The 19,738-nt window shown below is 44.8% G+C and overlaps 4 protein-coding genes across 11 annotated transcripts in view; 2 read left to right on the top strand and 2 right to left on the bottom strand.

The window, feature by feature from the left end:
- Nucleotides 1-460: 460 nt before the first annotated feature.
- Nucleotides 461-5,080, bottom strand: LOC6545449 (small RNA degrading nuclease 5). Its single transcript, XM_001972096.3, has 3 exons — nucleotides 4,888-5,080; nucleotides 2,041-2,824; nucleotides 461-1,984 (listed from the first exon to the last, which is right to left on the bottom strand). The coding sequence occupies exons 1-3, from the start codon at nucleotides 4,938-4,940 to the stop codon at nucleotides 713-715; spliced, it is 2,109 nt and encodes a 702-aa protein (XP_001972132.2). The 5' UTR covers nucleotides 4,941-5,080; the 3' UTR covers nucleotides 461-712.
- LOC6545448 (innexin inx4) lies at nucleotides 3,063-4,607 on the top strand. The gene is made up of 3 exons (XM_001972095.3): nucleotides 3,063-3,479; nucleotides 3,536-3,837; nucleotides 3,909-4,607. Exons 1-3 carry the CDS (start codon nucleotides 3,203-3,205, stop codon nucleotides 4,431-4,433), a joined length of 1,104 nt encoding a protein of 367 aa, XP_001972131.1. The 5' UTR covers nucleotides 3,063-3,202; the 3' UTR covers nucleotides 4,434-4,607.
- Nucleotides 5,081-5,991: 911 nt separating the features above from the next.
- LOC6545447 (serine protease nudel) lies at nucleotides 5,992-15,079 on the top strand. The gene is made up of 15 exons (XM_001972094.3): nucleotides 5,992-5,998; nucleotides 6,442-6,585; nucleotides 6,646-8,457; nucleotides 8,521-9,593; nucleotides 9,654-10,145; nucleotides 10,204-10,537; nucleotides 10,589-11,867; nucleotides 11,930-12,099; nucleotides 12,157-12,270; nucleotides 12,347-13,331; nucleotides 13,396-13,865; nucleotides 13,921-14,212; nucleotides 14,274-14,381; nucleotides 14,449-14,592; nucleotides 14,653-15,079. The coding sequence occupies exons 1-15, from the start codon at nucleotides 5,992-5,994 to the stop codon at nucleotides 15,068-15,070; spliced, it is 7,842 nt and encodes a 2,613-aa protein (XP_001972130.3). The 3' UTR covers nucleotides 15,071-15,079.
- Nucleotides 15,080-17,011: 1,932 nt separating this feature from the next.
- LOC6545445 (calcium uniporter protein, mitochondrial) overlaps nucleotides 17,012-19,738 on the bottom strand; it is a 44,365-nt gene continuing 41,638 nt past the window's right edge. For 7 of the 8 annotated variants that reach the window (XM_026976396.1, XM_026976397.1, XM_026976398.1 and 4 more), the window contains 5 exons: nucleotides 18,321-18,552; nucleotides 18,159-18,264; nucleotides 17,999-18,100; nucleotides 17,741-17,944; nucleotides 17,012-17,673 (listed from right to left, as the gene is read on the bottom strand). In XM_026976396.1, the coding sequence (XP_026832197.1) occupies nucleotides 17,437-17,673; nucleotides 17,741-17,944; nucleotides 17,999-18,100; nucleotides 18,159-18,264; nucleotides 18,321-18,552 (881 nt within the window). In that variant the 3' untranslated portion in view covers nucleotides 17,012-17,436. The remainder of the gene's footprint in view (nucleotides 17,674-17,740; nucleotides 17,945-17,998; nucleotides 18,101-18,158; nucleotides 18,265-18,320; nucleotides 18,553-19,738) is intronic. The other variant, XM_026976402.1, reaches the window with a different exon arrangement.

Below are 19,738 nucleotides of genomic sequence, written 5' to 3'. Positions count from 1 at the left end.
GTGGGCTTCTAGGGAGGAGGCCCATTTCGGGCTTTCGGCATTCGGGCCCTAGACAACGGAGCACCACATTGAGGGAGGTAGGAAATTTATGGGTCTTATCAACACACCCGCCTGGCCAGCGAGCCACGCCACCAGCCACAAATATCGGGCAATGCAAACTAACCGAAACTAGGTCAAATCCAAGCAGCCAGCTTGGAATGCTCCATCCGGAAAATGTATCGGGCGGATTGGGGAATTATTTCTAATTGCATACGGACACGGACAGTTTGCTCGGTTCAATAGACGATGTATTATGCTGCCCCTTTCAGAGAATTTAAAATGTCTGTATTATTCTATTCTTTGTATAAACTATACAACTAACTATACAAGAAATTACATTTCTTTATAAATTTTCTTTTCAGTTATGTACAAATTTAAAGAACCTATTGCTAATCAGAAACCTATTCAGAAGCCAATGCAGTTTTTGTGAAAAAATAAATGTACATTTTATTATTTGTTATTGAAAGAATTTGTTTTAGATTTGACAATTTTTCATCGATGCACTGTTGCATGCAGGGCATTTTCCAGGTGTGAGGTAAAACAATTGTTGGTCATGTCGTGGGGATGATACGGCAAATTTGATTTAGCTGCGTGATTCCACCTAGACCTCGGGCACAGTGGCATTGACTATCCTGTGGAGGTGGATAGCAGAAGACACGTTCCTATTTGCTCCCTAACTTTCCGATCCATTCAGTCGCTTAATGGCTATTTTCGCTACGCCCTTCGAACACTCTGTGGATCCGCCCATTAGGACGAGGAAGAGTCCGTTGTGCGCAACTGACTTCCACAGGCGATCGATGGTTTTGTCCAGTTTGGCAACACTTCGCTCTGCACTGTCCAACACAAAGTCCTGCTCTGGCACGCGGAGGTTGGCAATTGTCAGTGCATTTTCAAGTGCAATTTCATTGACCTTTCGAACGGCTTCTTTGGGCGTGGATACCTCGTGGACACAAACCGCCGAACTGTGATCCTTGGGCGCTGCCTCTCCTGCCTTTTCGATCACTTCCTTTAGACGGGGCTGCAGCTCGCCGACCGTGACAATGGCCGTACGCTTATCCCGCTTTGCCACATGTGCAAACAGATTGTTGGATATGGTATCGCCGCTGGATGCGTTCGCCAACTCCTGCAATTGCTTGTGCTGCGTAAGAATCTGATCTCCGAACTCAATGCTGTTCGCCAGCTTCTTCTTGACAAGCTTAAGCGTAGCTCGCGAATCCTCAATGGAATCGTGTCCATCCGTGTTCTGCTGGATAATTTCCTGTAAAAAGGTCTTTGCCAGATCCTTCAGCTTAGTCTTGCGTCGTCGCACCCCAGATGTGTTGAAGCATACACTGGTGTCAATTACATACGGATGCATCATTTTCATGGCGTTCAAATCAGAGTTTAGGGACTGCCCCACCAGAATGGCATCCGGAGGCAGTAGTTCAGACACTTCCTGCTGTACAACATTTAGCTTCTTGGTCACTTGCTCCATAATTTCTGCGGTTATGCCCGAGTATTGGGTTAGATAGTCGGTGATCCGGTTATTTGGCAGCACTAGCGTTTCATAAACGGTCTCGTACTTTTCGTTGACAATAGAGATTCGGGTTAGCTCGTTACAACCCGCCTCCGTCTGACACATTTCACAATCCACGCCGAACATAGGACTGCGATTGGTTACCGGCGCATACACATCCTTGGTATACTTAAAGTGTCGGAAGCGAGTGTGTAGCTCGCCTTGCATCGGAATAGGATAGCCCTCGTCGACCATTTGCAGGGCTGACAGCAGGAGCTTAGTGCGCGGGAACTTATCATCCTCATGCATATCATCGGTCTCAGATTTATTGTTTTTGATTGGAAAGATTGTCTTTACAAACAAAGTAGGATCTTTGTTCAACTCCACAGCAGACTCCAGGGAACCGTGCTCGTCTATCAGTCTGCGTGCCTGCACATTGGTGAGAGGAATCTGCAAGAGTAAGGGACATATTATTAAGCTAACAGGCACTTTCGTCTGAGCCTTACCTTGGCTATCTCATCGATAATCTGGCCCTCCTCCTGCGGTGGAAGTATCACCTCCAGCTTGGTGCTGAATATCCTGTTGGTGGCCTCAAACTGGCTCTCGTTAGACAGATAGTGGTAAAGAGATAGTCCCTCCAGAATGACCACCACACTGTGCGAAAGACTGAGCCACTTCTCCACGCTGCACCACCGATCCGGTCGGCAGGGACTCTTCTGCCCAATGAGAGCGCACATTATCAGGTTCTGGATGTCAGTTAGAAAGATGGGCGTGCGTGCCTCTTGGGGAGTCTCCAGGGAGGCGCGCTGACCCATCTCACGAAGCCGCAGGGCAGGTACGTTCTCAAGCTCGCGTTTGCGGCGCCTCAACTCTGCCGACAACTGTTTGTACTGATCCTCGGACAGCGAGCCGATCTCCTGGGGCAGGCTATCGCCACCAGCCTCGTGGTTGCGACTTTTCTTGGCTACCGGCTCTTCAGGATCTGATGCTCCTGTGGCCGTCTGTGATTCCCCCTCCTGCTCGGTATTATGGCGACGGTTACGCGACTTGCGTTTGCTGCCCACCATGATGAAGCCGTCGTCCTCGTCCTCCGGCTTCGCTGATGGTTTCTCCTCCACTTCGACTTCCTCTGCATCCCGTTTTTTGGCCAACTCTGCCTCGTGCAATCGATCGCGATCATTGAGCTCCATTAGATTTGCCAGGGCCGCCAGCTTCTTTTTCTTCTTCTCGTTGCGCTCGTGTTGCTTTGCCGACATCTGTTCCTTCATCCTGGAGCGCTTACCGTTCAGGCTGCAGGCGAAAATACGCAACTTTTATTAAATTATTTCGATTTTCAGCAGGTTTCGAATTGTCAACACGAAGATTTAACATGTGCGGTGTGCTAGTGTTACCAGATGGTAAAAACGGTTTCACCCCAAGCAGGGCTGCAAGTCTCCGCTATTTTCCCGTCAAATCTGGCTTTTTATCTGCAAAACCAACCAAAAGCTGGCTGCTAAGAAACGCTCCTTGTACGTATGATTCCCGAGCGCGAGTAAGAAAGGGACAAGAATAGTGTGCATCAACCGTTAGGATGCCGCGTGCTTTTGGAATAAGTTAAAACGCCGAAATTTACAAGCACTGAAAAATTATTGTTTTAAGCCCGAAATTAATTCAAATAAACACGCCACCATGTACGCAGCTGTTAAGCCGCTGTCCAAGTATCTGCAGTTCAAGTCGGTGCACATCTACGATGCTATTTTCACGCTGCACTCGAAAGTTACGGTGGCCCTGCTTCTGGCCTGCACCTTTCTACTTTCCTCGAAACAATATTTCGGGGATCCTATCCAGTGTTTTGGGGACAAGGACATGGACTACGTGCACGCCTTTTGCTGGATTTACGGGGCCTATGTGAGCGACAATGTGACTGTGGCGCCCCTGAGAAATGGCGCTGCACAGTGCCGACCAGGTGAGCTTGGAAATTCTTTGAAATTTCTCGTTTTCAGCATGGTTTCTCCATTTCAGATGCGGTGAGCAAGGTGGTGCCCCCGGAAAATCGCCACTACATCACCTACTATCAATGGGTGGTGCTGGTACTGCTCCTCGAGTCGTTTGTGTTCTATTTGCCCGCCTTTCTCTGGAAGATTTGGGAGGGCGGTCGGCTGAAGCATTTGTGCGATGATTTCCACAAGATGGCCGTTTGCAAGGACAAGAGCAGGACCCATCTTCGCGTACTGGTCAACTACTTCTCCAGCGACTACAAGGAGACCCACTTCCGCTACTTTGTCAGCTATGTCTTTTGTGAGATACTCAATTTGAGCATCAGTGTGAGTGACCCACGACTTGTAATCTAACAATCTTCGTTTTAATTAACTATTCTAATTTTGTTACCTCACAGATTCTGAACTTCCTTCTATTGGATGTATTTTTCGGCGGTTTTTGGAGACGCTACCGCGATGCCTTGCTATCCCTCTACAACGGTGATTATAACCAGTGGAACATCATCACTATGGAGGTCTTTCCTAAGTGCGCCAAGTGCGAGATGTACAAGGGCGGGCCCAGCGGTTCGTCCAACATATACGACTACCTCTGCCTGCTGCCCCTGAATATACTAAACGAGAAGATCTTCGCCTTCTTGTGGATGTGGTTTATACTAGTGGCTGTGCTCGTTTCCCTAAAGTTCCTGTACCGCCTGGCCACCATTTTGTATCCGGGAATGCGCCTGCAGTTGCTTCGTGCCAGGGCGCGTTTCATGCCCAAGGCGCACTTACAGGTGGCACTGCGCAATTGCAGTTTTGGCGACTGGTTCGTGCTGATGCGCGTGGGCAACAACATCAGCCCCGAAATATTCCGTAAGTTGCTGGAGGAGCTTTACGAAGCTCAGTCCTTGACCAAAATACCGCCAGGAGCGGACGAAATCTAAGATCTCCGCGTTGACGCCAAATTAAATATCAATTTACTGAAATAAGTATTCTCATCATCTGGCTACATCTACAGTAGAAGACTAAGGCATTGTACATTGTAAGTACATTGATTCTTTTTCACATTACCCCCATTAATATGTGCATATTATCGAAAAAATTATCTCATGCTAAGCGAAAAATGGCATTTTCAGTTCTTCACTACATTCTCATATTTCTTATTTAGAATAGTCGTTCTTGACCACTTAAATCCTTAATTGGTTGAAAACTGTATGTTTCTCTAATAAATTTGGAAAGTGTAAACATAAGCTATTTTAATGTCAAGGTTTAACGTTCTCATTTACTATTACTTTTGCATAACCTGTCCACTATTTGATCATTCAAGGTAGTGTTGAAATAATTGGTACAAGTAACTAATGCTTTTTGTATGCATTCTATATTAATTCATTTGTTTACCTTTGCGACCTAGCAATTCTGCGCAGTGCGATTGTCGTTCGGGTCCACATCATGCTTGTTATGTTATCTCGAGATAATGGATAATGAATTAAGGACCTCTTTGCGCACGCCGTGTGAAGGTCTGTGTGAGCTGTTTGCTGGTTCCTCTGAAGACTGGCATATACTTTATTTGCTTGCGCATCAATTTTTGTTGACAAAGTTCTGTGGGATCATGGGAAAGCTGGGTAAGGCACTCGATTCCTGCTTGTTTCATGCGCTACTTACGTTCTGTCTGATGGTAAAATTTGGAAAAACGATTTTTGACGATTTTCTAAAGAATATGCATGTGTTATTCTGTTTTACTACCGTCTGTTTTTGTTTTTTTTTAATATACTTTTTGGTATTGGATGTTCGCGGTCAAAGCTTTATTTTGTGGACCCGTAAAATCTCAAAGAAAGTTTTTATTTTTAATGCGCTTTACGAAATTTGTAAAAAAAAAAGTGATTTGGAAACATCTGATTGAGAGTTGAGAATTAAGTCTAGGCCTGCTTAGTTTACATTTCTGGTTGTATGGGTGGGCGGCTGGTTCGTTGATCTGCAATTCCGAAATTCTCCTTCAACTTGCACTTTTCGTCGCCCATTTCAGCTGACCTCCGCAGTTGCCGGGCCGCTTTTCATTAACCAAAAAACCATAAAGTTCGAAACGTAGCAGAAAAGTGCAGCAGTGGCCGCTGGAAGTGGGTCGTTTGCCCGCTGATCCACTTTCCGGAAGCCCTTATAAGCGGCGCATTCACCACAGTCGGCTTCAGTTGCTCTTTGCCGGGCGGATCGCGTGGAAGTCGTCATTGTCGTCATCGTGGTGGTTCCTACCGTTCTGGATTATCGTGGATATCAAATTCGCCCTTTGCGATTGCGTTTTGTGGATTTTTGTTTGAGTGAATCGCTGTAACCCGAGGCTTCTTGTTGCCCGTCCAATTTAACAAAGTGGTTAACATACGAATACAAATTTTAAAAAAATCAGCGATTCTGTGGCGTAATAGTTTATGTGATAGCTCTAGTTAAACATGTCCAGAGATTAAGTGCATTCCAGAAAGAAAATCAACACAGTGAATAATGAATTACAACATGGATGGTATGTGTTACTTTAAAATCTTTAAAATAACTTCCGTACTCGCTGGCATACAGAAATGAAACATTTTTTGCATTGTCCAATTAAGGTTTTCACCCACGTCTGTTAACATTTTAAGCAAGAAAGTGAATTCCATAAAATGGTCGAAAGTTCCAATTTATTTTGAACTTGGATCAGCATTATTATAAAAATTATTGCGAAAGTGCTGAACAGGCCAGAAAGTGCTGACCAAATTAAATAGTAAAAAGTGTTTAATTATGTATGTTGAAAATAAAAGTATGCGAAGTGAGTTTTTATAAAATCTGCGAACAAGACAATAAACATACAAGTATGTAAACAGTTTAATACTCAAGCGATTGGCTTATAAAAACGAACTTTTAATGGTTGAGTCAAAACTAATTGTTCTTGTCCTAATTACAATAATGATCTTAACCGGATTTCTTCAGAGCTGGAGGCCACCAGGCTGCTTCGGCATCCGCGGCGTTGGTGGAGCATGGGTTTCGGCAAACGGATCGTGGCCATCTCGGTTCTGGTCATCATCGTGCTGCTATTTTCGCTGGTTTACCATGGCCTTGTGGTGGAGAAAATTGGTAAGTTTGTGAAAGAGTTTAACATTTAGAATAATATAATAATTGATTAATTACTCAAAGATCAAGTGCAGCAGATTGCTGCGCTGAATGCCAGGCATCAAGTGCTTTTCAACCAGCCGTTTGAGGAGGATCGGTCTGCCCTGATTGTGAGTCCTCAAACCTTGCATTTCAAACTGCTTGACGAGGATATGAACATGGATATGAAGGATAGCAAAAACAGGAGAAGAAAGCACTTGAAGCAAATGCTGGTTAAGTTCCGGTTGAACAAGAAAAATCGCATGCGCCGTGACTTGCATGGGTTGGATCTGTTGGACCCCGTCCGGATGGAGGCCAACCTGCAGCACCTGTACACCAAGCTGCGAAGCAAAAGGGCGAGAGAAGCTCTGAGCCAACTGGAGCACGAATTCGTGCGGTGCAAGAAGCATACTCCGCAGGATTGCATGTCCGCCTTTCTGCGCATGTACAAAATGGCAAAGGAGGTTACCGAGAAAATGGAGAAGATGAAGGCCATTATGCGGGAACAGCAGTCGAAGTTGGAATCAAGTATGGAGTCCTATGAAGAGAAGGGTACATTTACGCCGGCTGATCTGATTCAGGTGGCAACTGCAGAAACCACACCAGCTGCGGTAAATGCCACTGAAAAGCCAGCGAGGACGAAGATTAAACCTTCAAGAATCAGCTGGATCATCGATGGTCACGATCATGATGAGAGTCCCGTTTATACGGATGGTGCTCCCAAGAAAGAAACTACCAAGGCACCTGAGAACACCACTCAATTGGTCGAAACTACAGCCACAACAATAAAAGCAGCCGCTACCGAAAGTATGACTGTGGAGAGCACTACAGAGAAGATCAGCTGGATTCTGGATCACTTTGACAAGCCCCAAGAGATTTTGCGTACAACTGAGGGACCAGGGCAGCGAATAATTAGAAATGTAACCACCACATCAGCGTCATCTATGAAATCCGATCCAATACTTGAAACGGAAACCACTAATAGTGATCTCGTGCCCACCACGGAAAGCGCATTGGTATGGAATATAACTACCGAAGGACCAGTAGAAGCCAGGAACAGCAGCGCTCAGCGAAAATTGCCTTTCGATTGGATTCTGGACGGAGAGGAAAATGTGGAGCCCGATGTCAAGACCACAAAAACTACGATAACCACTACGACAGGTGGTACTCTCGAAACCACCATTGTCACCACAGAGCTGCCGAAAATAACTTTCGATTGGATTATTGACGGCAGGGAAGTGGTAGAGCCGCAGGACACCACTACTGAAGCCACTGGGACCACAGCAGGACAGCGTAAGATGCCGTTCGATTGGATAATTGACGGAGAAGAAGTTGTGGAGCCGCATGAGAACGCCACCACCACAACTATAGCGACAACATTGGCCATCAGCACAACCGAGGTCAACGACAGACTTCATAATGCCACAGCCTATCCCACCAAGCCGAAGCCGGTTAAGTTTGACTGGATCATCGATGGAGGAGAGTCCAGTGGTGAGGTAAGCAGTACCTCCACAAGCCAACCAAAGTTGACTACTAGGGAGGCGATTACCGATCCAGAGTCACCGCGATCCCCGCATCCGCTGGACAACCCCACCAGCATCGAAAACATGCTGGACAGCTTTGAGCAACACGAAGCGGAGAAACCCATTCTCAGGGTCCTAAACGCTAATGAATCCTCCTCAGAATCCGTCACGGATGGTTACGAACACGAACGCCAGCTGTGGCTGAAGAAGTTTGAGGATCAGGCAAGGCCGAATCAACACGAGTTGATAGATACTTTTGGAAGCGCTTTGGATGCAAAGGCCTTGGACAAAATGGGACCCAAAATCAATCCACTCAAGGGGCACACTTGGAATGGTGAGATTGATTTCATTTTTTTTCTACGATATAATAATCAGTAATTTACTATTCCATTTACAGCTGCTGACGCCGAAATTCTTAGTCTTTGCGAACGAGTGGCTCTGCGGATGCGCAACAAAGTTGCCGCCATGTCAGACAGTGAGACTAAGGAGAAGGGGGAAACCTTCACGGCTTCACCCAGTGTACAGTTTACCAGTCGAGCTCCTGGCGGATTTCCAGTATCCGGTGAAACAATGAAGGCTTCAGCACAGTTTATGTTTAACCCTAACTTCGGAATGCCCAGCATTCCCGTTTGCTTCTATATGACGCCTGCCAATTTCCGAATGCCCATGTGGTCGAATACGCCCACATTTATGGGCATGCAGGGTGCGCACTTTGGGGGATCATCGAACCCCGGCGCCGGCATATTTTTTGTACCTCAGCAATTTGGACCGAGCGGAAACTTTTTCGGAGGAAGTGGCGGATCCGGAGCCGGTGGCCAGGGTGCCAATATCTTCTCCAAGAACGCCTCACCACAGAAAGCGTCCAGCGGGCAGCAGCAGCAGGTCTACTGCAGCTATATGCAGAATCAAGGAGGTCAGGGAGCGGGACAATCGCAGACGTCCAGTCAGCAGCAGCAGGGTGGACAGACGGCTTTCTCCAATGCCAACTTCAAGATGCGGCATGCCAATCAGTCAAGCACCGCCAATCAACAAGGACAGATCATCTACGCCAGCTATGCAGGATTGCCACAACAACCCATCCAGGAGCGATCCAGGTGCTCAGAGCCCGATCAGCTTTCCTGCTTTGGTCAACCGGAGTGCATCGCCGCCTCCAGATGGTGTGATAATGTGGTGGATTGTTCCGATGGCAGCGATGAGTCCGCCTGCACCTGTGCAGATCGCGTGGATGAAGAGCGTCTGTGCGATGGCTATGAAGATTGCCCCATGGGCGAGGACGAACTGGGATGCTTTGGCTGCGAAGCGTTGGCTTACTCCTGCTACGAAAGTCCAGAGGACTTTGCCAAACGCAATCGATCTACGATTTCTATGTGCTACAGTCGACTGGAGCGCTGCGACGGATTCATAAACTGCCTGAATGGACGCGATGAGAAGCAGTGCAGCATGCTGGTCACCGATGTGGCAGATCATATGGTGGGTAATGCATATAGCTTAGATGGGTATTTTTCTAATGCGCTTTCAAATCTCTTTCAGTCCCACGGTGCATCTGCTTCTGAGGGCTATCTCTACCACAATTATCGCGGGGATTGGCATCCTGTGTGCAACAATGGCGAAAAGTGGGCGGCTTCAGCCTGCGAGATGGATGACAGCAGTCGTAAGGATCACCCAGCATTTTTGAATGTCAGCTTCCAAGCCCTAACTTTACCGGGTCCTTTTATTGAGCCCTCCCTGCATGCTGGAGTTCACTTTGCTCAGGCGTGTCACGGACGCAATAGCCACGATTCCCTAGTAGATCATGTGGCCTATGTCAAGTGTCCCCCGATGCACTGCGGCCTACCCTCTAAAACATCTATGTTGGAACACTCGAAGAGAGTAAAAAGAGAGGTATCGGATTCAAAGGAAATCGTTGGTGATGGCCGAATCGTTGGTGGAAGTTATACAAGTGCACTCCAATGGCCATTTGTGGTTGCTATCTACAGAAACGGAAAGTTCCATTGCGGTGGAACCATTTATTCTGATCGCTGGGTGAGTTAGAAGATCTATACTTCATTTAAATATATTTAGTTAAAGATATTTTGTATAGATCATCAGCGCTGCGCACTGTGTCATCAACTATGGAAAGTACTTCTATGAAGTGCGTGCTGGTCTCTTGCGTCGCACTAGTTACTCACCCGCCACTCAGATCCAGCCCGTCTCCCATGTGGTTGTCCACCAAGCCTACGAAAGGAGAAGCATGCGAAACGATCTCTCTCTACTCCGCCTGCTAAATCCGCTGCAGTTCAATCGATGGGTTAAGCCTATTTGCTTGCCAGACAAGGGAAGAACCACAATAGGAGACGATTGGATCTGGGGCCCTGTGGAACACACTCTATGCACGGTGGTTGGTTGGGGAGCCATTAGAGAGAAGGGTCCAAGCAGTAAGTACTGAAGCCATATCAAAAACACCCATATTAACCAATTTTTACTAGGTGATCCCATGCGTCAGGTTGTCGTGCCGATTCGTAAAAAATGCAATGATCCCGAAGATCAGGCTTCAGAGGACATTTGTGCGGGCGATCCAAACGGAGGTCGCGATGCCTGTCAGGGTGATTCGGGTGGGCCGCTCTTCTGTCGCAGCGTCTCTAACCCAGATGAATTCTATTTGGCCGGAGTGGTAAGTCACGGCAATGGCTGTGCTCGCCCGCAGGAGTTTGGAGTCTACACGAGGGTCACTCTCTACCTAGACTGGCTGGAAATGGCCACTACTCCACGACTGTTGCCCAAACTTCAGCCGCTTCAACTCTGTCCCGGATTTATCTGCGTCTGGGGTGGTAAGCGATGTATTGCTAAACGGCAGCGCTGCGATCGAAACGTTGATTGTTTGGGTGGCGAGGATGAGGTGGGATGCACCTACAACTTCTTACCGGATATGGTGGGTGGAGTTCGACAGAATATCAGCACCACAACTGAGAGTGACTATCATCCAGTGCAGGAGAACGAGGAAAAGAGTGAAATGCGGGAGGTTATTCCCATTGAGGATGAAGACTTAAAGGCGGAGCAAGACGAGGAAGAGTTGTGGGAAAGCACAACATCTTTGGAGCAAACGGAAACAACACAGGGCCCAATGGATTTATCTACAACTGAAAAAATTACCTCAACTACCTCAGATGATTTATCAGTAATAGAAGAAACCACGAGTACACATTTCACAGTCAGTGATTCAGCCACTAGCCCTTCCACTCTAATGCCGTCGACGAGAAACATTTCAAGTTGGTTGCCATCCACAACTGCACAGCCTAATTTTGCACCCACAAATATTGAAACATCGACATTTGTATCTACTACAATTGAATCTGAATCTTCAACCTTACCAACTACTGTTGCCCAAACTGCGACAATGCCCACTTCAACTGAGGACTTGAAGAAGCTCACAGATTTGGCAACTGAATTTATAGAGAGCTCGACTATTGAGGCCACGATGGATGTAGTGACGACTACCTTATCTCTAACCACAACAGAGGCTCCAAAAACAGCAACTTCAGAGGGAGTGAAGGATACAACAACCGCAGAAGATACAACCACAATTAGCGACATTATTACCTCTACCATCACGCCCTTAGCCACAATCCCTACTACCATTCCAACCATTGCAACCACATTAGCACCAACTACCACTACAGAATCTGCTAGGACGACTACAACGCATAGTAGCAGCACACATTCTCCAAAGGATCAAGTTCAAATTCCTAATAAATTTGTGTGCCAAAAGTGGGTGCCTGTGTGCCATAAATTGTACTTTATTGTAATGCTCGTTTTTATTTACTTCTCAGGATGTCTCAAATTGTGGATATTACGATGCGTTGTGATCGGAAAGTGGACTGCGAGGATGGAACTGATGAACTGGACTGCACATGCAGGGATTATTTTAAGGGATCTCTAAAGAGTCTTATTTGCGATGGCAAGGCAGATTGCGAGGACCTCACAGATGAACAGGACTGCGGTAATGACTGACGAAAGTCGTTTAGTACTTTGCATTAAAAACTTTGTATTTTTTTAGTGCAATGTCAATCTAACGAGTTTCATTGCCCGCTGTCCAAAACCTGTTTGCCGTTGAGCAAACGCTGTGATAATGAAGTGGATTGTAAGTTCAAGGAAGATGAAAAGGATTGCTGTAAGTAGCAAAGTACACATTTAAAAATCTTGTCGAATTAATAATTGACATAATTTGGCGTGAATATCCTTTTCAGTTGCTTTGACCAATGGCCACGATGTGCACTTTGACGTGCATCAGCAGCCCAAGTTCAGCAGTACCGGAATCTTCTCCAGAAATGGCCATGGCGTTTGGCGCGTAGTCTGTGCTCATGAGACGGGCTATCACGAGCACCAGGCCACCACAGCAGATGCGGTGTGCGCTCTCCTTGGATTCAAGGGAGCTCACTACTTCAACAGCTCCGAGTTTGTGAGCCAGCAGGAGATGCAATCCATCACACCAGAGTTAAAAGAAGGCAGGAACCGCATGGCAGCTCAAATTCATTCCATGGTCGGCGACAATATTCAATTCACTGAGAATGAGGTCATAGCACCCGAACTGGGACCCCCAACCGCATCAAGACCAGAGAAGGATCGTCTGTTGCCCCGCAAGTGTGTCGGCATCTACGTGGAGTGCAATCCCTACTCCAATAAAACCACACCTCTCAAAACATTCAGTGCTGGGCAGGCTGTCAAGGAAAAGCCAATTGACCAGGTTCCTGTGCTATCGCCTACTATCGAGACGCACAACACTCCCAATGTGCATTTTAAGCCGCAAATTCCCGCGATGGTGGTAAATAAAAAAGATGAAATTTTGGATCGTCTGGACAAACTCATCAAGAGCAAGAAAAATAAAACCATACTGGTTAACGAGCAGCTCCATGAAGCCATTGAGGAGCTGCACTGGCCCTGGTTGACAGATGTCTATATGAATGGCGATCTCTGGTGCATCGCAGTGCTGATTGACAAACATTGGGTTATGGTCCACGAGAGCTGCCTGTCTGGCATTGACTTGGAGACTCACTACGTCAGCGTGTTGCTGGGTGGTGGCAAAACAAAGCGATCGGCCCACAGGAGTAATCACGAACAGATTCGACGTGTGGACTGCTTTGAGGGAGTGCCGAAATCCAATGTACTACTATTGCATCTGGAGCGCCCTGTGCGGTTCACCCACCATGTGCTGCCCACCTTCCTGCCTGACAGGTGAGTTAATTAATTTGTTTTTAACATTTATCGAGACCGTAATTAAATAATGTTGCTTTTTCAGCTCCCATCAAAGTCAAAGCCATGCGAGGCAGTGCATCAGTGTTCTTCATGACGATGCCACTGGACGCATCAAGACAGTAGCTATTACCCGGATACATAATGCTACCAACTGCAATTCCTGCTACAAGCTGCAGGAAAAGCAACCACCGGCTAATCTCATGCGCCTGTTAAACGTGAGTGCCGAGGATATGGCTTCAATTTCGGAGGAGGTGGAACTCATTAACGGCGTGGCCCCCACAGAGCTGCCGGCCATTACCAAATTCACCAGCTGCAACCAGTTTGGACTGAAAAATGTGAGCGATTCACATCACAATCCCAGCGATCAGGGTGTACTGGTTTGTCGGGACTCGCACACAGGCTGGTTCCCTACGGCCTTGTTCAACTACAACAATTCCGATTGCCGAAGTTTTAAACAACCATTTGGTGTGAGAACGTTGGAACTGGTATACAAATCGCTGCAGGATATCATAGGTAAATCGTTTGTAGCTTCAAAGCTCTGCCAAAGTTAATTTCAATTCCCCTATAGACAAACCGAGCTGCAAAATGCTCCTACCAGCCCCGGAATGCTCCACCCATCGTTGCCCTCTGGGTACCTGTTTGCCGCAGTCTGCGATTTGCAATGGCCGACCGGATTGTCATGATGGCAGCGATGAAGATGAAACCATGTGCCGACAGCAAAAGCAGCAATGTGCCCCTGGCGAGATGAAGTGTCGGACCAGCTTCAAATGCGTGCCGAAAAGCAAGTTTTGCGACCATGTACGTGACTGCGAGGACATGACGGATGAGCCGACCACCTGCAGTTGTTTCACTTATTTGCAGTACGTTTAAGGCAAGCAAATTAATAGCCTTTCATCACATTAAAGTCTGTGTATTTTCTAGAGCCACTGATCCGTCAAAGATATGTGATGGCAAGCGAAACTGCTGGGACAAAAGCGACGAGAGTTCAGTACTCTGTAACTGCACAGCGGATCACTTTCAGTGCAGTTCGTAAGTGTTATTGATGAAACTTCAATGTTGTCGCAGTTGCATTACATTATTTATTCTCCTCCTCCAGCTCTCCTCAAGATTGCATTCCTCGCGATTTTGTGTGTGACAAAGAGAAGGATTGTCCCAATGGAGAAGATGAGCGGTATTGCTTTGGCATAGAGCACCCGTTGCATCTGCAGAGGAAGGATTTCTGGTCCAATAGTCAGCACACGTACGCATTTAACTAGAATCTTTGTTAAGCACAGACATTTAACAAGCGCAAATTTTATAGGCAACCCGAGAAAGCTCCACAGTACGGACAAGTTATCGAACAGACCTATGGCATCTGGCATACGAAGTGCTTCCCAAAAAGCAAACCCCCACAAGTGGATGAAGTTCGGGAAATATGCAAAAAGTTGGGCTACAATCCATACAGACAGCCCAGTTATCGACTGATTGACGATAAGGAGAACAAACCCGTGCTCACATACGAGTTGGCGGATAGGCAAGGACGAAGTTTCAGTAATGAGTCGCTGATGGGCAAGTATCGCGACTCAACGAAGGCGTTAATCATCAGCAAATTCTCGCCTCTTCAACTGAATGAGCACCTTACATTGTTCCTCAAGTCCAGCAGACCAATTGCCGAGTTGGTCAGGTGGAATGCCACCGATTCCAGCATGTGCTACAGGCTGGAGATCAGATGTGCCTAAAGGATGACAATATTTACTTGGTAAGAGGTTCTTTCGTACTCTCGTGATAGTCCTTTTGTGCGTTTTAGTAGCAAATAAATGCGAGAGCTGTACTCATTTTATTAATAACTTGGTTTTATTTTAATTTCATTTTACTTTTTATCAGTTTGCGTTCGCATATTGTTGCATGTTTTTTATTTCAAGCTTGGGATCTTGGGTACTTTCGTAATTTTAGTTTAACAAACGAGTTTATAAATGTAAAAAATCGCATTGGTTGTTATGCCAAAATTCAAACAATGTAATTAATTAATGCACTTAATTAGTGTTGGGTTTCCTTTAAATTCGTTTAAAAGACATAGGTTATCGTATATTAAGATTAGTTGTTTATGAAAGAAGGTACTTGAGAATTATAAGTAATCGCACCTCTAAAGAGCAGTTAAGAAACATTTTGGAAATAAGTTAAGCTCTCTGGCGCATCGTTGGTAATATAATAATTGGTATTAGTATAAATAGTAGGGGCTTAAAGATCTTTAACGTCAGTTTAGGGAATGTATAAGAGTACCTACATAATTAAATGTATTCATAAGTCTTTGGCGCTGATTAGGATTACGTTTTCGTGAAAATGTCTAGGAGGTAATTTATGTATAATTCATTAGATAAACGCAAACGTTAGTTGGGACTTGGGTTAGGCAAAATACTTTTAAAGTTATTTGGTTTCGTTTGATTAATGTCAAAATCTCTTTGTACAATAAATAATTTCCATTTTATAATTTTAAATTGAATCACAAATGCCATTAAAGTATTATAAGTATGCATAGGTAAATGCTTAGGCTAGTGTTAATCCTTTCGATTGGCGATTAGTTAGTTAGTGTGCGATTTATATGAACCATGTGTGCGTTTCTATACCCAGTACTTCGATTCAATCTTATCGTAAAAACCAATTACAAATCAGAAGAACATCGGACTATGATATAGAATGCGAGTTTACTTTATTTACTTTGTGCAATCCTGCAAAAACCCCTATATTTTTAAACACTGCTGTAAGTACTGGGTATCTAATAGTCGGTGCTCTCGACTATAGCAATCTTTCTATTTGTATATAGTGAGCGCATTGAAAAGCGATGCATGTGTGTAGATTTTCGGTAGAGAGTGGAGTCCACTGATTGGTTTCTAAGATTGGGTTTAATAGCACAGGCAAACAGTTTTCAACACAACCTTTGACAATTCTAAGTTTAGGAGTATATAGGTTCGTAGAGCTCGGAAGATAGCGTAATAATGTTAAATTTTTGGAGCCCAACGGCTACTCTATGCTTATGTTAAGCTTCAATTTTGTTCGTCTCGTTTCGCGCAGGGCAAATCAATTTTATGTGGCTCTTATATATCGTTTACGTTGTCATGAAACACAGCAGTTTATATATTTACATATCTAACCTACTAAATTACGCTTATGATTTTATTAAGTTTACTAACTACGACGTCTTTATGTTTCCGTTTCTAAAATCTTAATGGAATAGTTGGTGCGTTTTTATTTACAAATTGATTTGTTCTAGTTGTTCTCATAGTGTATGGTAGTTTAAAGCTTATGAAGAGTTAGTAGATTTCTTTGGATGAATTCAGATTCATTGATTGATTTGACCACGGATATTCAGGAAGCTGAACACACGCGTACCAAATAAACTGTCGTTGTAAATATGTGATGGTAAGTAGGTGATTTTTGGTTTACTTAAGTGATACCGGATAGTAGTTCATAAAAATTTTAACAATTTGATCGCCAAAATCTTATTTTTGCCAATTGTTCTGGGCAATTTTTTCTAGTGGTGTTTCGCTTAAAAAATTCCAAGCAGTTCTTTGAACCAATTTCACACATTTTTGGCCAAAACGTAGGCTCAACGCTCTACTGGGAAATGCCAAAAGTGAGCAAACTAAAATTGGGGATAAATAATTGTCAAACTCATAGGAGAATAATAGTCAATAAATAATTCATATATTTTGCTAAAACTAGCACACACAATAGTTGCCTTAGGCATAAAACAAATCTCTCACTTGCAATAAATAACTAAAGATTAAACATAAAATAATGGTATAAGCTCTAAAACAGCGGGCGTCATATAATTCTTGTTAAGTTTTGTGAATCGTCGAGCTGTGGCTTATCGTATAATAAACAACTAAAACATTTTATTTAACATAAAGAGTAAAATTAAAGTTGAATTCACACAACATGTGATGCGTCCACAAAATAATTTCTTACTTTGACTACAACATTTCGATTACCTGAACTTGTTTAGGTAAAGGGGGACTTTTATTTGTTTTCTAATTTGATAGAGCTAAAATTAGTTTGAGTTTCTGTTTCCCCTGTCACTTCACTGATTCCTACGAAGTCCCTAAGTTTATTTCCGCTCTGTCTTTTCCTCAGTTAAGGTTGGTGGCGTGTTTTCCTGGGTGCGAACCAAATGCGATGGCAATTGCATGTTGAGCGGGTCGTTGATCCTTCTGAGATTGTACTCCAGCTCCGCAGACTTTCGCTTCAGTTCGTTGTAGTGCTCCACATCGAACTGAACCTTTTTGGCGTTTCTATAAAGGGAAAGCGAGAATTCGCGGTTCTTCACATCCTCCATCATGTATTCCTAAAAGTGTTGAAGATATTCAATTTAATGTGTCCAGCTTAAGTTTCAAGTTGGCCAATAAACGTACCCTCTTAGTTACACAATAGTAGGCATACATTGCCATTGTCGTCCCGTAGGTAACAAAGTAGGTGACGGGCTCCATAATATCCCAAGAGTATTCCCACCAAGTCAGCCGTGCCAAGATGCCAAATTGCACAGACATAAGGCCCAGACCCATCCAAGTCATGAAGTTGGTACGACGAGCAGCCTTTTTGCTGAGTTCCAGTTTTTTCTGAAGGCGCAATTCGTTTAGAAACTAATTGTATTTGAAGTTTTGGAAACTAACCTCTTCCAGTGGCTCTAGTTCATAGCGTAGAGTCTCCAGTTCTTTGGCCAGTTGATTGCTCTTCTCTAGCTGGTATTCTCCGACGTTGAATGCCTCGTAGAGCTGCATACGAAGTATATATTAATTAAAATTCTATAAAGTGTATTGAGTTATACCTCACCTGAGCAATAACCTTGCGGACATCACCCACTTTGTCCATTGATTCCAATGTGACCTTGTCACGCTTTGGAGGACTCACATCCAATGTGCGATTGTTGATTTGTATGCTGTAATTACGCAGGATTAGTGTACTGATTCATTTACAAGAAGGGGAGCTATCCACCTAAATGAGTCATCCAGCAAACTTTCGATGGTGCAGGACGATGCGATTCGCACACCATGCCTGTTGATCACAGCAGCACGATCGATGCCCCGATCCTCAGCTCTGAGCATGGCTAACAGATCTCCAACGTTGTGGGAGATCGGTTTCAGGGCAAACTGGCAGAGTTCGTTGCGACTGGGCAGTCGTACAGTCATGTGTGGCATGCCATTCACGTATTCCACATAGATGTCTTCTAAAAGTAGATAGTAAATAGTCTTTTATCATCTCCAGCAGAAAATAAGTTGAGAAAACAAGGCAGACATTCCCAATTGTACATTCTCCGATGGAGTTCTACCAACTCCCTTCACTTCCCCAAACAGTTTCTCCAGTCGGATCGGATGTGTGCCACACTGTGATGCAGTTTTCCTCGGTTTTAATTAACCAAGAGCCACTCAAGGTTGCTCGCCAGCCTGGCTCAATTCAAATGCAGTTAGGCGTTCGAATTGCTCGCTGAGGCGTGACTCCTCGCACGCCTCCTTTGGAGGAAGGTGCAACCAAGCCCAGTCAGCAGGCAGTTTGGGCCTGGCAATAGATGACATAGTGGATTTGACAAACATTTCAATTAGCGGCATATAATCGCATTCCAGCTGCAGCTTCCCCCTGAAGATGATACTCAGTTTCGGGCAGCCAGGCGGCCAACGAAAAGTTTTCACTTTGTCGCATGTGGGATTTATGCAGCCATGAAGTGGCACAAACGTACATTTATCTGTATCGCTGCCACTCATGCAAGCAGCCACCGATGCAACCACACGCCAATGCAACCACCAACACTGCACCACCAACATCTAATGAAGATTTTCTTCTCATACTTTACACGGAGAGAAATTACTAGCAATGTGGGTTAAGCGATTGCATAAAATGGTTTGGAATTTCCAATTTTTAAAAGACAAAGTGTTTATAAATAAAAATAATTGTATGGATAAAAATATATATTATTTTCTTGCAATTACTTTGATCTTGATATGAAACGAAAACCTTAAAAGTAGGAGTCACTACATATTAAAGTATGAAGTATGATGAAGTGAAACATATTTTCTAGCCTTTTTATGGCTACAATTTCTCCCTGTGCATCAGTTTAAGTCGCCTCCACCAACTGGGCTTGATTGTGAGTGTTAGCTGGGTCTGTTCAACCCAAGAGCAATTGTAGTCGGCGCCAAATGTAGGTGAGTAGTGTTGTTACTGTTGCTGTTGCAGCTTGGCTAACCGTCGAAGGCGATGAAGAAGTTGGCGCTCATTGCTCGCTGGCTTCTATGATGATTATTTTCATGGACTTTGATTTTTTGGGATTTTAAACATTTTATGTTTTCTTTTTCTTCGCCGCTGCTTCGCCTCCTCCGTAGGCTTCTGCTGCGGCTTTTATTGATGGTTTCAGATTTTTG

The sequence above is a fragment of the Drosophila erecta genome, unplaced genomic scaffold, assembly GCF_003286155.1.
Source record: "Drosophila erecta strain 14021-0224.00,06,07 unplaced genomic scaffold, DereRS2 tig00000021-arrow-pilon, whole genome shotgun sequence".
NCBI classification, from domain to species: Eukaryota; Metazoa; Arthropoda; class Insecta; order Diptera; family Drosophilidae; genus Drosophila; species Drosophila erecta.
The sequence above is the reverse complement of the archived record's forward strand: the minus strand, read 5'-3'. Positions and strand labels throughout refer to the sequence as shown.